Raw genomic sequence first — 17,809 nt, 5'->3', positions numbered from 1 at the left:
ATACATATATGAATACGCCACAGGGAATCTTGACATTGTGTACAACCACAAGACTGGGATCCTAATTAGAATGAGATGTACTCCATGTTTGTATGAATATATTGTTATACTCCACTGTCATGTATAACTAAAAAGAACAAAAATAAATAAACAACATTCAATTCCAAATAAGGAAACGTGACATAACTCAGGATTGAATCCTCACTTTATCACTTAACCAGAATGGGTAAAACCCTTAACCTACAAAGACCTCAATTTCTAGAAGGTTATGATCATACCTACTTTTTTTAAAAAAATGTTCTCTTTTAATGATTAAATGAGATAAGCTATGTAAAACATTTAGATGATGCCTAACAACCAAGATATGACTATGACACATTAGGCACAAGCTATTACTGCTTGCTTATGTGACATGACATCTATTTGGTGATAATGACTTAAGATTCAAAGTCATGTTTGGAAGATACAAGACCTTCAACATTAGCAAGTAGATACAGACAGAGTAGAAAAGAAAACTATTAAATCAAAGGGAGAAAAAGAAGAAACCTACCTTCAACTTTGCAGTCAAAAGCATCCCCTGGTTCATCTCCAGGAGGTTTGGAGTTAGATTTTTGGAGGTCTTCCTGAGCACTCTCGATGCTATTATAAACCCACTGTATGGAATCTTGCTGGAAATGAGGGGGGAAAAGAAACTTCAGAGGTAATGAATACTACATCCTAAAATGCATATCCACTTCATAAACTTGCTTTAGAAGAAGAGTTGCCCTTCTTATTTACTACTCTAGTTTGTTTAGAAATAATAGAATTTGAAAGAGAAAGACAATCAACATCAGAAGGAAAAGTCAATGACGATTTAACAAACTGACTTTTTTTCAAGCTTAAATTATCATCCAAAGATATGTTTTATGTAAATTTATCTTCCAAAGATATGTTCCAAAGATATTTTTTAAAAAGGATGTATTTCTCAAATGTCTTACTTAAACGCCTCAAGTATATCTTAAAATGAGTTATAAATTACATCTTAAAAATAAGCAAATGTTAGATGGACAGTTTGGGAATGAATCAATTTTCTATCACTGTACAAACCATTTTAAATGCCCCCAATAGTCACCTTATTTTAATACATTTAATGCTTCTTTGAATCAAACCAACATGAAAATTGGGAGAATATCTTTTATCTCATCGAGTTTCTAACTATCTTTAATCATTCCATGTCAAAAATCATCTTGTATTTTAATAGAAACAGTAGCTCCAATCTTACTTAGAGAAATGAGAGAGACGAAATGGCTACCAAATAAATGCTTCAAGGGTAATATTACTTCAAGGTTTATACTTTTCTTAGATAAGATGATAAATCAAATCTTAACTGAATTACTGAAGTGTGATGTAATCTATTTTTTCTCTTGCATCACAATTATGTTTATTATACTGCTATAAATCATTAAAATGATAGTTAAGAGCTGGGGATGTAGTGTAGCTTTGTAAGTAGAGTATGTGTTTAGCAAGCAAAAAGCCCTGAGTTTAATCCCTAGAACCAAAAACAAACAAAAGCATGCTAGCTAACTTGGTCACTTGTTGTGGCCACCAATGAGCCACACCTCCAATACCCACACCTTCTGTAGTTCCTTCTCACTCTGAACCTTGGCTTGGCCTTGTGACTCCATGTGTCCAAAAGCAAGTACCATCCAACTAGGGGGTAATATTCCTTCTGGAAATCTACACACCACACAGAAAAGGAAATCCTGCTGGAGACTTGAAAGGGAAACCGTACACAGGCGCTCTGGAGGACAACCTGCCACATAGGGCAAGAGACCATGAGGAAGGGAACCCAGGCACCCAGTAAGGTCCCAGTTGAACACAATGACATAGGAACCACCAACCAGTCAAATCAAGAGAAATCATCAATCACTGTTGTTTTAAGCCACTAAGTTTTGGGGTGGTCTATTTTATAGCAATGGATACCTGAGAGAGTGCGTTACTCAGTGAATTTTTCTGTCCATTTTTTCCTTTTAAAAATTATTTCACTGATTAACACTCCTCCAAGAAGGTACTGATAAAGAGGAAAGATTTGATAATTTCTTAAAGAGTCTTTCAGAAAATGCATTCAATCATACAGCTTCTTAACAAATATTTATTGAACTACTATCAATCAGAGTAACCTATGAGTTCATGTGTAAATTCCAATTTCCATGCTAGTTTTGACCTTATTAGTAAGCAAAATTGATCGGTTCTTTCCATGTAAGTTCAAAATTTTGCAGAACATCAGTCCTGGCCTATGAAAAAAATCGCCAATATGAGAACACTTTCATATTCTCAAATCCAGAAAAGAGCATTCCACCACGCATGACTATTAAAAATATAAGCCCTATCTAAATTTCCTTCTGCATCTAGTTGATTAAATTGAGAGAAATTTTCTCCTATAGTCCAGTCTTCACTTTTTCTTCATGAGATAATGAACTTTGCTTATGAATTAGGATTCCAATTTCATCTCGTTGTGGCCCTTATGGATCAAAAAAAATAGTGATTAAATTTTAAGTAGAGGCAAGCACATTTTGGCATTCTCTTTTAAAAGCTAACCCAGTTTCCTAAATAAAAATATCCAAAAAAATCAACCACACTCTATAAAACCCACAATTTCAACTTTTTCACAGAAGTCTTAGGATAAACAATATATTTATAATTCACATGTACATACACAATGATCATTATTATATTCTAAAGTGATTCTAAGACAACAGCTCAATTCTTTGGATTTCAATTAGATAAACTCTTATCAAACAAAAATGAGGGCTGGGGATATGGCTTAGTTGGTAGAGTGCTTGCCTTGCATGCACAAAGCCCTGGGTTCAATCCCCAGCACCACAAAAAGGAAAAAGGAAAATGAAAATACCCAACAATACTTTTTAAGCAACTAATAAGACTATAACAATAAGATACAACCATTTAAACACAGTCAACTTTGATTAATTATGCAGATAAAATAGTCACTATGGGATTTCCAATGCTGCGTTTAAATTCACTTAGAAGTGGAAACTACAAACATCTCCAGTACTATCCTAGGCTGTCCCCTTGGTCTCCTTTACAAGTTTGTTTTCAGATCCAGATAAACTGAAGAGCAGTTTACCTTCATTGGTCGCCTGTATTTCCTGCAGGCTGTAACATGCGCAATGACACTGGCGTGGGTCTCTTTGCTGACATTGATTCCATTTACTTTGATAATACATTGTCCAGGGTGAAGACCAGCTGCTGCGGCTACAGTTCCTTTAAATACAAATGCGGAAAATTGCCAAAAATGTATCTGAAGAATAAGATTCATCTTTATCATATATAGAACAATGAAAGCAATTTTTAAAATATAATAAGGGCCTAGCTAATATACTCCTAATAAATTCGGTTCTGATAGCAATTCTGTCTCAACATTTTTCTGCTTTTTAACTCACCATTCAAACTGTGATTAAAAAACATTTTCCCACCTCCCTAAGAATTAGTTTGAGGGAATATTTCAAAGTGACCTTTAAAATGCTAATCAGTTATTTTCCTTTTTAAATGTCTAGTCAATCTAATTTCCTAATATACATCTATGTAATAAAAACTACAAAAGCCAGAAACATATATGCTTATCTTTCTTTACAGAGTCCCTAAACATTGAAAGAGAACTCACTTTTTTAAAAGAATGTCAATAATTTAATATGAACATAAAAAAGAAAAAAAAAAAAATATATATATATATATAGGTGGCTCAGGGGATTGAACCGAAAACCTCACATATGCTAGGCAAGCACTCTACCACTGAGTCACATTTTCAACCCCTAAAAATAAATTTTAAAGGCAAAAATCAAGTCAATTAGCTACTGTGAACAGCCTGGATGTTTTAAGAAAACATAAGTGTTCAGGAACCAGAGAATCTGTGGAGAACAGAGCAGATACTACCAATTTTTCAATCACTTTGTTTGCATAGGTACAGATTTAAATACAGACATGGCATATTCTAGCCAGCGAGTTAAGGTTTCTCTGAACCTTCCAGTGATCGATATTGGATAGTCTGAGCAAAATCAACATTGAGAAGGTACCACTGAAAAATAGAATATATGTAATTCTCACAAATGGTTGTAAAAACTAAGTGGTAGGGTGTGACTGGAGGAAGTGGGAATTGGGACATGGCACGGGGGTATATATTTTGTATCTGGAGAATGAAGTCTCTCTCTCTCTCTCTCTCTCTCTCTCTCTCTCTCTCTCTCTCTTCCTGATCACCATGTGAGCTGCTTCCCTCTGCCACACTCTTCTGCCATGATGTTCTGCCTGACCTTGAGGCCCAAGGAAGGGAGCTGGCCTTCTATGGACTAAGACCCCCGAAATCCTAAGCCCCTAAACAAACTTTTCCTTCTTCACAGTTGTTCTGGTCGGGTCCTTTAGTCACAGCAACGAAAAATCTGACCAAAACACTCCCCAAAATATCTAGGGGTTATTCAGTTATTCTGCATTGAATTGAGTCTTGGGGGAAGGAAGGACATTCCCAGCAGAGAAAATAGTAGGAAGGAGGGAATGGAGTGAGAAATCACCTGGACATGTGGAGGTATGAGCGCAGAACTAGGCAGGAGGGTGTGAAAGAGAGAGAAAGGGGAAGCAGAGGAGAGCCCCAGGGAGAAGGCCTTGTGTGGCTGGTGCGAAGCCCTCGGCCTCTGAACCTTACAGACACAGAAGACCCTGAAGGCCTTGTGTCTAAGAGCCAGAATTAGTGAGGTAAGAAAAGAGAAGTCAGTCTTGGGAGATAATTTTAAGAAAAAGAAGAAGGACCTAGCTGATGAAGAACACATTTAAAAAACTGCTGAGTAGTAACAGGGGCCCAGTGAAGACAAGACAGGCCATCAGGAACCACAACCACAAAGCTGTTCAGGAGAAAGGACAGAAAGGTTCATCCGAGTCTGAAATCCAGTGGCCCGGATGTAGGTAGGCAAGAGGACCTCTGGTCACACTGCAGAGAGTGGGCTGACTGCCGTGAATCACTGTGAGAACAAGGCTGGGGAGGCCTCTCTGCTTTGACCACATAACATCAGTGTGAAAAGAAACCAGAAAAACATCTTTTCATTTAATGCACACCGGAGAGGGCAAGCACAGAACCATTTGTCTTTTGACTCTATCAGAAGCAGAAAAGCGTAAGAATCAGACTTTGACCAACCTCATCACTAATCTCCAAAGATAGAACCTTGCTCTTTAGATGATGGTAGACCTCAATTCACTCAGGATTTCAGTGACTTGCCAGTACTGGTAATGTGAACAACTCTTTTTTTGGGAGGGAGGGGGTGGGGGGTTTGTGAAAATGAAGAGATTTAATATCTAATATCCCATTTCCATTTGATAAAATTGAATGAGTTATTGAAACAGTTTTTAACAGTGTTAAAAAGAGAACAGACAAGTTTTTCAAGTATGACAGATTTTTATCATAATATGTATAATAATTAATCTTATAATCTAATAAATGTCTAACTAAATTTTATTCTGATAGCAAGGCCCTTTTAAAATGGCCCCTCTAATGTTTGAGTGATTATATTAGGATGCTTCCTGTTTCTCGGCACTAAAAGGTATTTATTTCCCCCTTGTTAGATAAATACATGGCTTCTCATGCTTACAGAAATACTTCCAGCTACAGCAGTTGGTTATTTATTATGTTTAGCAATGTGGAAACTGTTATTCCATTCCATTCTTGGTGTCAGTAAAACAAAAAAAAAAATACATAACAACATGTCAATAGATGACTTGTCTTTCAAAAATTCGAATAATATACCAAGTTTTTAATCACCATAATTATTTAATTTAAAATGCATTTTATGGTGAAATGTATCCAAGGTTCATAAGAACACCTAAAGGAATTAAATAGAAACAGGTTATAGAGCCCACAGATCACCCGGAAGCCTCAAAACTCATATCTCTGAATTACGAAAAATGAATTAAAAAACCCAATTACTTGCAGTCAAGAAAAATACAAATATATAACCTTAAAATCATCAATACTCTTTGGTTTAAGCTGAATTATACATAAGCATTTATCCAGGATAAATAGATCAGAATTTCTGAAGAGATTTCTTTTAAAAATTTTTGTTTCTAGAATGTACTACCATTGAGTTAATACAGTGAAAATAAGATTAGTGAGAAAATTCCCAGCAACATGACTATGCATATTTTAAACATATTCCCGTTCTGAATGGAATATCTAACACATGCTGGAAAGCTCTTTACCAAGCAAGATGAATTTCTTACCTCTTCCTACTGCATGTACCACAGAAGGGCCAAATCCTCGGATCTGGAATCCAAGCCCATCAGCTGAATCTGGGATTTTCACAGTCCTAATATCAACCAGAAAATAAGGCAAGACGAATTTTAAATGCCACGATTGGTTAAAATAGCACTCATCTACACCTTTATTCACTCTTTCAATAAATACATGTGGAGGGTCCACCACATGAAAGACATTGGCTAGAAGCCCTGGGAGATAAACTTGGTCCCTACCAACACAAAAGCACATGGCAGGTACACAATACTTAATTTCTAAATTGAACACAATCATTACATAGCATATCCTGAAAAGGGGCCAGAGTCTGGGGGCAGACAAACCTCAATCAGACTCTTGAACTTCTCTGATACAAAGCTTCACTGAAACTGTTTACAGAAAGATACTGCTGTTAAAACTTACATTGCAGGTTATCAGTGAGGATTAAAAGAGACACTGTTGATAAACTGCTCTGCGCGGTGCCATGACCTAGTTAGGTACTTAATACAATGGAAGCTTCTCTCATTAATTTACTGTTACAAAGAAAGAAAGGAGTACCTTATGAAATTTCTTGGTGAATATTAATATAACAGAAACACAATGTTAATACGTTTCTACCTGTTGGGAACTTCATCAAAGAACACTAACAAAGAACAAGTTATAAAGAACAGAGCTGTCAAACACTACATCAAAATAATTAAAGAATCTGATTAACTTTAGTATTTATGCAGTGAAATTCTAAAAGAATAATACATCAAAAGGAAAACCTGAATTTTTCAAAAAAGGGAATATTTCTGATAAATCCACACAGAAAAAAAAATATGAAGGGATGGAAAACGTGAGTCAGCTGTCATGCCAAACAAGTGAAGGATGTTCAAATTGTTACTAATAAATGAGACGCTCCACAGAAGGAAGCCAGAAATCAGATAGCAACAATGCAAAGCAATGAACACCAGATAAGATGTAACATCACAACAATAAAAATGAGTACAAAATAGATGCAGTAGATGGCAAAACCAAAGAATACAATGCAATAAATTTGGATGGATAGTACTTGATGTCAAAGAAACAACATTTTTCCAAAAGATTAATTAATTATGAAATAAATGTTCACAGCTCTTCAAGGGCAGGTTGGACAAAGTCTGACATTAGATACAGCTGGTGGAAGTAGTATAAGCAACACTCTATGCCTAGAAAACTTGAGAAAGCCATAGATTCCATTTAGGCAATGATAGCAAAGGTTGCATCTGCAACCTCACATATAACCTAGGCAGGCATTTAGTGATAAAAATACAAACTGTCTGTTCTAGGGAAACTTTGAAGTACTATTATAAATCAATTTATACAGTATGAAGTGACCTGCATGTATGTGGAATGGAGGTCAGAGAATTAACATGCCCTTTATCTCTAAAGACTCTTTGGTGTACAACACTATATCCATTTCCTTTGAATCGCACACAGTTAATAGTGTCTGTCAATGATACACAGTGAATTTGCATAATACTGAAAATGAAAGATAACAAGAAAAAAAAAGATCATAAATACATTTTCTGGTGAGCATGAAACAAAAATGGCCTACATATTATGAATAAAAGTTCATTTGTACTGAAATAACTTGGGAGTTTTCAGGCATGATGAATTACTCTTGTTTTCAAATTAATGTAATTTACAAGGGCCCCTCAACCCTTTCCGAGTAGGTTTTCTGTCCTTCTGATATTGCTATGTAAGGCTGACTATCTTCCAGAAGATCATTATGTTTTTGTTAACAAAAAAATGTACAAAAAAAACCATGAGATCCACTTTTAGAGGAAATGGTAGAATTCCACAAATAAAATGATCTTGTGAGAAAAGGTTTTCCTGGTAGGAATATTATATTGCCTATTAAAAAGAAGGATTAAATTTATACAAGGGAAATGTTCTATTTCCTGTAGAAAATAAGTCGGCTAAATCATCTGCTACATAGGCTTCTGAAAACTTCCTTGGTATTATCAAGTATAAAATACAGTTTAAATCAAAAGAAAGCTCAGTTGTATTTACTTCTCATATTTTTGCCTTTTCTCCTCCAAACAGGATGCTACTTAAATTTTTCAAAAGCTATTTTAAGAAAATCTAAGAGGGCCACACAAAAACTTCCATGCAGCTCTTCCTGAGGTCTCTTGCCCTCTAGATCTGAAGTGAAGATGACCCCTCAGGGTAGCCTTGGGAGCCAAAGGCAGGAGAAGGGAACTATGATGTAAGACAAAAGGAACTGATTGGAAAGAGCAGAGATCTTCCCACCTCTATCCAGATCCCCTCCATTTGTACTTTAAGAGTGTGAGAAATAAATCCTGCTGTGCTGAGCCATTGTGTGCATTCTGTTTGTAGCCCACAGTAGCTAATTCAGTTCATGGATTTCCTAAGAAAAGTGACCTGTTCTCTTTTATCAGAAAATTCACACAAGACAGAAACATGTGTTATCACCATTCACTCTCACATCAATTTAAGAAATTGGGAAGAAACCGAAAACAATCAGGAATGCCTTATCAAGCAGGGATATCACAATGAACACTAAGAATAAAGTAAATCTTTATAATTATCTTTAATATGTCACAACTTTCCAAAAACACTTGTTATGATGGGATAACTACCAATTTACATAATTTGGATGTTAATTTTCAAATAGAAATGTTAAATTTAGTATTGATAATATTTTCAAAACATTTGATTCCATTAATAATAGATAAAGCCGCACTGTGGGTCTGTGCACATTGGACTACAGTGGAGAGTGTCTTTGATTGTTATAACTAGTTGTTGGGAGCTTCTATTGGCATTTAGTGGGTAGAGAATGGGATGCAGGTAAACTTCTACAGTGCCCACAGCATGTCCTCAAGGACATTGTTAATGCAGATGAGTATTTTACTTCACCAAAAATTTTCCTGAATGGGAATCAGCATAATTGTGCAAAGAATATGTACACATCATGCAATAAAAATTGTGATTTCTCACATTAAATGTCACTCTGGTCTATTTACACTGGTTAAATATATTTTCTAAAATACCGTACTACAACCTTTTTTCCTATTCTCTTAGTAAATTTGCGTGACCATTCCAAACTTTCTCTGAAAGACAAATGTATGCATGTGTATGTGTATGTGTGTGTTTATTAATGAGTGATTTATAATACTCAATGGAATAAAGACTCAAAGGTTATACATTTCCAAAAAAAGAAAAGAAAAAATGAATATACCATCTTCAAAAAAGTTTTTAAATACAATACAAAATAGGTCCTTTTTATCATTAAATACAAAATTTATTTTTTGATAATGAAATCCTAGTATTTCCAGGCCTTGCCTTTTAGGAATGGTCCTTTCAACTCAATTTTTCTAGGCTTTAAATGAGACATAAACCAAAATATGTTCTTGATATAATAAGCAATGGAACAAATGAAATGAGAAAATGGGTAAAAGTACCATGTATGGTATCACAAGAGTCCTCACTATGTATTAAACCCCTCACTAAGCTCTTCATGTACCTAAAATTGCGTAGTGTCTTGGCAGCTCTGTGCACAAGCACACCTGTGCCCATCTTATGAACGCATATGTTAAAGTGAACATGGAAGTGAAGTAAAGTGCCACATTTAGCTGGTAAACAGAGGAAGAGAGGGTTGCACCTCAGGTTTCAAATACCATGCAGCAAACACTGAGGGACAGGTAAGAGCCCCCTGTCCCAGATCTGCTCTCCTAGCACTAATTCAAGGATGGGGATTTGCCTCTGTCTGTTTAGTTTGAAGACAGTGGCCTCACACCCATATATTAGCAGTTAGAAGGGTGTTCTCACACCATATGTCAGTGCACCAGTCTATAGTTATGGGGTTAAACCAGAGAGAAAAAGGCAAAGCCTTAATGCTTACTAATGATTGTTTCTGGAATTACTACTCTCTTATCCCTTTCTTATCTTATTCCAGTCTGCCTCTCCCTGTTAAAGTTCCTCAAAGTATCAGGAAATAGGCAAGTGGAATAGCCTCATCCCAGGCAGAGCTGGATTAAGGGAGAGGAAGATCATAGTTAGTTTAGAAGGAAGACACTGTTGTGGTTCTTTGCTGCCCCCTAGCCCAGTCTTCCTAAATTACTAACTTTAATTAATGGTCACACTCTATTAGACCACCTGATAAGTTACTGGTGGAGCTAAAGCATCCATCCACTTTAATGATTTCACATTGCCATGAACAGACTTACTAGGGGGAATCTGGACCATTAGACTGCTCTTTGACTCAGGTAAGCTACACACAGTACCTCCAGCTGTTCGTGATTATATATAAATATGCAATATTTTTTACATATAACAATACATTTTAAGACAAGGAAGAATACTATATGTACCCAAATTTTTGTAAGCAGTTAAAAAAAATCTTGGTTTTGAAGTGATAAGTATCATTTATCTGGAAATCAATGAAGTCGCTTATTGATAAATGATATAAGTAATATCTGAACGGTAATTGTGGCATCATCATGGTACATGAAGACATGCATTAAGTACTTTATACATATAATCTCAATCAGTTAAACAAGCAGGGCAAATCTGACTAGGTAATACTAGTACACTGATGAAAATGATTTTCAGAAGAAAAGTCACTCAATTGCAAGTTTACCTACAATATGTCTTCAAAAAACAGAACACACAGCAGTATATAAAGCATGGCGCCACGCTGTATGTATAAGGTGGTAGATATATGCGTTAACATTTAGAAAATATACTACACCCTAAATTTCAAAAAAATAGCAATTTATAGGTGATAAGACTGTAAGAAAAATATTTCCCCTCAGAAAAATCTGTACTCTCTTACTTTTCTACAATAAACATGAATATTTTTCTAATCATAGGTAGAAAGATGATAGGTCTTTTTACAGATATATTTTTTTAATTAATGAGCATATTACCAAACATATAAAAGTCTTGAGCGTCTCTCAGGCTAGATATGCTCTTATGAGCACTGAATTAAAAATGGAGTCTTGGGCTAGGGATATAGCTCAGTTGGTAGAGTGCTTGCACAAGGCCCTGGGTTTAATCCCTAGTACATACCAAAAAAGAAAAAAAAAATGGTGTCTAATTACCTCAGAGCATCAGAAAGTCTGATAGTTTTGTAACAGTGGTCCTCTTTATGCTTTGAATATAGGTGTTGGTATCCTTCCACTGCACTTATTTTTAAAATGAACATGTTTCTTTCTCTTCTTCTCGGCCTACTCCTCCCTAATCTCTCCCTGTGGCTAATCTCAGGGAAAACAGCATTACCTTTCTTCCCCATGCTCCACAGAGTTATCTGTCCTTGAGTACACACCCACCATAGGAATGAAGTAATCCAGACTTTGGGGATGGTACCAGAAGATCTCAGAAATGACTATCTCCCAAATTAACATGTGAATTAAAACTCCAACAGAGAACACATGGAATGTAGCCTTTGAGTCACCTCTTTAAAGGCCCCCTGTTCCTGCTGATTGGCAGAATCACAGCCTCTGGAACAAGAGTCCTCCCCTGTGTTTCTCCTTTGCTGGCAAAGCAATAAATAAACTTCTTTTTCCCCTCGATTTCCAATAAACCACGTCCTCATTATTGGATTGGCGGCCTCACAAGGACTGAGCTTTCAGCAACAAATTGGCACCCCAGGTGGGACCCAAGAGCAGCCCCCACCCCAGCTTTCTTGGGCAGGCCTGGCTCTCCAAGGAACCCCACTTCCATGCTGAGGGTGTAAGGCAAACTTTTCCTGAGAGCTGACTGCTATAAAGTTAGGAGACAGGTAAGTGGGTGTACCTCAGGTCGAACCAAAAGAGGTATTCTAGTGAGTAAAAGAAGGGACTGAGGGACTGTCCCCAGCAGCTGCTGAAGCACTTTTTGCTTCAGGGAACCCCTGCCTTCCTTCCCTCAACTATATGGATTGCTCCATGTTGGTCTATTTGAGAAAAAAGGATGCAGTAAAGGTGTCATACCTTGACTGTTCAGTAAGTTCCATCCCCTTTACTCGCACCGAAACCCTTGGTTCTACATAGTTGGTTTCCCTTTGTGAAACCATCTTGTCCCTCTTCGTGGGGACATCTGTAGTACCACTGGTATAAAAGTCAGAGCGGGAGTTGGGAACTTGAAGGATTTTCCTGTCTGGTCTGTTTTAAAGGATCCCGTCTGATCAGCCATGGTTCGGGAATCCCCTCTGGTTGTCTGTCTGTGTTTCTGTTTTGTTTCTATCAGTTACTGTCCCTTTTAAGACATGGCCAATACTGCATTGATCATACAGGTAGTCTCTTGGAAAAGATTGGCTGGCCAATTTAAAGGTTCCTATTTGTCGGACTTGGTTTTGGGGCTCCTCTCTGTTGTCTCTCTCTGTTTTTTTTTTTTTTTTTTTTTGGTATGATCTTGCAATTGGAGCTGGTCTGTCAAAGATAAATTAAGTTAAAGCTTGTCTGAGAAATGTTTTATTGTAACGATCTGGCTTTTGAATAGCTTTCTGGATTACTGTACAATTTTGCAATTGAAGTTGGTTGGTCAAAGGTAAAGTTAAGTGGAAGAAATTTGTACATGCAGGTCTGTGTTTTAAAGGTTCCTTCCTGACTGTCAGCCCTGATTTTGGGATCCTCTCTTATCTATCTGTTTTTGAGGTTTTGTTTGTTTGTTTGTTTTGTCTGTTACTGGCCCTCTAAGACATGGGGCACACTGCATTGATCTTAGTGGAGTCTCTAGAACACAGAGATCATGGCTGCATAGGCCACCTATAAGGATAAGCCTGACTATGAGAAAGAGGGTTTACTGTAACACAGTCTGACCTTTATATGGTTTTTCTGGATTATTATACAATTCTGAAGTTAATGTTAGTCTATCAGGGGTGAAGTCTATGAAAGAGATTCTGTACGCACAGGCATTTATGCAGTTCCATGATAAGGGGTCTGAACAGTCAGGAACTCATTCAAGGTGCCAAAATGCATTGCCTCTGGGTCACAAGGAGAGCAAGCAGCTCACCAGCCCTAAAATGGGAGGAAAGCTGCCTGGGCTATAGAAAAAATGGCCACAGAGAACCTGGCCTCTGCCCTGCCTCCCAGCCCCTTCGGCCTCTGTTGAGTGGAAGCTGATGGCCATAAATGATGTGGTTTCAGCACTATTAGTATATGACCTGGAGACAGGAACAGTCTCCCCTTTAGGATCTGACAGGATGCCCCATTTGGCCAGGGGATATCCATCACTGGGACAAAATGATTCAATGCCTTGGGAGACTGGCAAAATAAATAACTGCACCCAGAAAAGAAAAAGACAGAAACTAAGGCCAACCTGTGTTTTTAGGCAGCCTCTGCAAAGGGATCTTCAAGAAAGCCTAAAGAAAAAATGGAAAGGATCTGCCCCATTGCTCATCAATACCTAGTATAAGGAAAAGTCCCCCAAAAAAGCCTCCCAACACAACTCTCAGTGGGGAACTCACTTAAAGCTGATGGCATTGTGATACTGATTACTGGAACAGCCTCAAAAATATCATGTCTTCCAACCCCTTGAATGTAACCTGACAGAAAAAAGATTAAGGCACAATTTTGTATATGCTAGATTTTCCAACCCTCTCCTAAGACGAAATCTGTTGTATAAAGTAAATGCACAGATAAAATTCACAAGGACTATTTCAGAATATGAATTTAAGAGAAAGATCCGGGAGGGGAGGGGAGGGGGGATAGTAGAGGATAGGAAAGACAGCAGAATACAACAGACACTAGTATGGCAATATGTAAATCAATGGATGTGTAACTGACGGGATTCTGCAATCTGTATATGGGGTAAAAATGGGAGCTCATAACCCACTTGAATCAAATTGTGAAATATGATATATCAAGAACTATGTAATGTTTTGAACAGCCAACAATAAAAAATTAAAAAAAAAAAAATAAATAAATAAATAAATAAATAAATAAAGCAGGGGAATTTCTTGTGAAAATTTCCCTAAAATAGAAGCTAAAAAAAAAAAAAAAAAAAAAAAAAAAAAAAATAGGTATGGAAATATATTTTAGTACAGAAAATTAGAAGGTAAAAGAAATGTTTATGGATGATAAAGTATTTTTTTCTGGTAAAGTAATATTCTTGGGCTAAAGTCAAAGATAAAAGAGGGCAAAACTAAGGATGCAAAGTTGTGAATGTCTAAGGAAGTTGCAAAAAATCTATGGAAGGTAAATCTCAAAAAGTTTGTGTTTGTGATTAAATTGGGTATAATTAGCTCAGTTGAAGTTAATGTTCTGATATGAGGCAAAGTCTAAAACACTGATCTGCTCTTATCTATCAAGATAATTTTCTTGTACTTGTTGGGTTTTCTTACTTGGGGAAACTAAGTCTTAAAGAAATTGAGGTTTGTACCTATTTGAAAGTCATAACTGATTACTTTGAAACTGGTTAAACAAACAACGGTTACTTGGGTTATGACAATATAGTAACACCCTAATATATGTCTCAGCCTTGTCTAAGTATTATATAAAAACTTATATAAGTTTACTGGTAAGATAACCAATAAGTGCTCTTCTCTTTTTATACATTGTATCTGACATAGAAGGGCCACACTGTCATTTGAAGACCTGTCTTGTATCTTTTTGTTTTGACTAAGTCTATTTCTGATCATTAACAGTTTCCTGAATGTATAAGAGATTTAGGGGTCTCCTTTGATTTTTTGTTAACCTATGCAGACCTGTGATTACTGTTACCATACCAACACTCCTCAAATTATTCCATAAAATAGAAAAGGAAGGAACCCTTCCAAACTCATTCTATGAGGCTAATATCACCCTGATACCAAAACCAGATAAAGATACATCAAGGAAAGAAAACTTCAGACCAATATCCCTGATGAACAGAGACACAAAAAAACTCTCAATAAAATTCTGGCAAATTGAATACAAAAACATATTAAAAAGATAGTGTGCCACGATCAACTGGGGTACATCCTGGGAATGCAAGGTTGGTTCAACATACGGAAATCAATAAATGTTATTCATCACATCAATAGACTTAAATACAAGAATCATAGGATCATCTCAAAAGATGCAGAAAAAAAAGCATTTGACAAAATACAGCACCTCTTCATGTTCAAAACACTAGAAAAACTAGGGATAACAGGAATACACCTCAATATTCTAAAAGCTCTCTATGCTAAGCCCAAGGCCAACATCATTCTAAACGGAGAAAAACTGAAAGCATTCCCCCTAAAAACTGGGACAAGACAGGGATACCCTCTTTTACCACTTCTATTCAAAACAGATTGCCAGAGCAATCAGACAGATGAAAGAAATTAAAGGGATACAAATAGAAGAACTCAAATTCACTATTTGCCAACTACATGATTCTATATTTAGAAGATGCACTCTGGATTATAAATTGTACTTTAAAAGTTGAAGTCAGTTAAAGTTACTTAAATGTAAAGCTTAGGAAAGCACTTTGCCAAATTGGCATTCTCCAAACTAAAATTATGTGCAGCAAAAGTGCCAAATTTATATTAAAAAAAAAAAAATTGGTTGGTATTTATTCATGTCATTGGACGTTTTATAGCTGGATAAAGTAACCTGTTGTTAATAAGTTACATATACAATTTTGTCTTACTCGTCACAATAAAATTAATATTTAAATGCATTTTTGGAAAATAACAAAGACAGCCTGATCTGTTTAAAGGTGACATTGTAAAACATGGAAGTATTCTGCCATTTTTTTCCACAAAAAGAAGCTGAAAGCTCTCTTAGCCTTTCTTTGATTCATGTTTCAGATATAATGTTGTATTGTGCTATTTGTAAAGAGAGATAAGGCTCTGCCTCCATGTTAGAATGCTCGAAAATAAGCTAGACTTCAGCTCATTTAAAACTGTTTTCAAAAGATTGATTTCTGTTGTAAAGATGACTGATCTCAGACAGGGGATATAATGTATAAGTAAAAGTTCAAGATTATGAAAGTCATTTTTCTTGCTTCATAGCTATTACACAAACTGAATATGTTTTTGCTCTACTAATTTCATTTTGTATTTTCCTTGTAAACTTTGTAACTGATGCCTATTACTGTTTCGCACAGGTACTGCTTCTAAAAAAACAACAACCTGGGTTAATTTGTGATAATAAGTCTTTACCTACAGGATAAATAGCATATAATGCTGACTTCCAGTACTAATACTGACCCCAATTAAAAGAAAGGAATAACTGTAAAATTATAGATATTGAAGTTATAATCTATTACTCCCTCTTTAAGACTGATGAAACTGACTTGCTGAGTGTTTAAAACCCAAAATTTGGAAAACAAAAGTCAAGGAAGTAAAAAGAAGCCAACATTTTGGCTCTTGCCCTCTAAGGTGGGCCAGGACCCAGAAAACAACAGGACCCCTCCTGGATCCTGCAACTCCAGCTTTCAGCAACAATTTCACATGCAGTTCTTAATTCTCATTCATAATTTTCTCACTCTCTCTCTCTCTCTTTTTTTTTTTTTTTTTTGTTCCTGGGGACTGAACTCTGGGGCACTGGACCACTGAGCCACATCCACTATAAGCAATGTAGGTGTCCATGGCCTACAGACTAATATTTAGGATGCTGGTTATGTTCTAAAATATGAGATGCTTAATTCTAAAAATTTACTTAGTTAACTTCCTATTTCACTCATCTATGTATAATTCATTTAATCCCACAAAAATCATACAACTTACTCCCTTGGCTTTGTGCTCACAAGAACTCTTAGAGGCTTTCTGCTGTTTAAGCATGATTTCAAGAAGCAATCCACTTCATTGAAAGGTCTCATAAAAACCAGGTCACCATTAATAGCAAAAATCTTTTTCCCAACTTCCATGCCAGCCATCTAAAAGAGAAATCACACACACACACACAAAAAAAAAATTATAATTCAAACAGTGACTTAATAAGAAATCTGTTTTCACAGAACTAGAATCTGAAAAATTCAGACCTTACACACTTTGGCATTTTAAACACATCTGTAATGTTTTTTGCAAATTCACAGAATGGATAAAATAACACAGTTATCATTTTTGAGGGCCTAGTTTTGAATTTGCTTATAAAGCTTCAGTGAAATTCTCATCCATTCCTCCTTGAATTGACATTGTACTCCTCTTACTCCCTTTTTCTATTGTATAAAGAAGTCCTTTTAAAATTTCACCCTTTAAAACTATATTCAAACCCCAAGTTAATTTTTTTTTTTTTTATACTAAGAGAGTTTCAATCCTTGCTGTGTGTGTATATCTACCAACATATCAATGACACTCAATGGGCATTACTGACATTACTGAGACCCTGGCAAAAGGACCTGAGTATCCACCCCTCCCTCCCTTCCTGCTTTTCAGGGCAGCTATGGAAAATGGGGAGATGTACCCCATGGGCAGCTTCTCTCAGGGCTTTTGGTCCTATAGGAAAAATGGGAGGAGGAGGGAACTTGAGAAGAAAGGAAATCTAGATTCTATCAAAGGGTCAAGACAGCCTCACTCCCTCAGGCACCAGCTCTGGACTCCCTCCTCTGTGGACTCTGGACTGTCTCTCCATTCTGTCCTTTAAAGAAAAAAGGCAGTGGAGCACAACA

At 36.3% G+C, this 17,809-nt stretch overlaps 1 protein-coding gene across 1 annotated transcript in view; it reads right to left on the bottom strand.

Annotated features, from left to right (window-relative positions):
• Positions 1–17,809, bottom strand: part of Prex2 (phosphatidylinositol-3,4,5-trisphosphate dependent Rac exchange factor 2) — a 284,195-nt gene that overhangs the window by 130,573 nt on the left and 135,813 nt on the right. Inside the window, exons 18-21 of the mRNA XM_071602347.1 lie at positions 16,929–17,077; positions 6,256–6,341; positions 3,125–3,261; positions 551–668 (exon numbers count right to left, since the gene is read on the bottom strand). Of these exons, the coding sequence (XP_071458448.1) occupies positions 551–668; positions 3,125–3,261; positions 6,256–6,341; positions 16,929–17,077 (490 nt within the window). The remainder of the gene's footprint in view (positions 1–550; positions 669–3,124; positions 3,262–6,255; positions 6,342–16,928; positions 17,078–17,809) is intronic.

Source organism: Marmota flaviventris, chromosome 15 (genome assembly GCF_047511675.1).
Source record: "Marmota flaviventris isolate mMarFla1 chromosome 15, mMarFla1.hap1, whole genome shotgun sequence".
In the NCBI taxonomy this organism is placed as follows: domain Eukaryota; kingdom Metazoa; phylum Chordata; class Mammalia; order Rodentia; family Sciuridae; genus Marmota; species Marmota flaviventris.
This window is presented reverse-complemented; position numbering and strand designations above follow the sequence as displayed.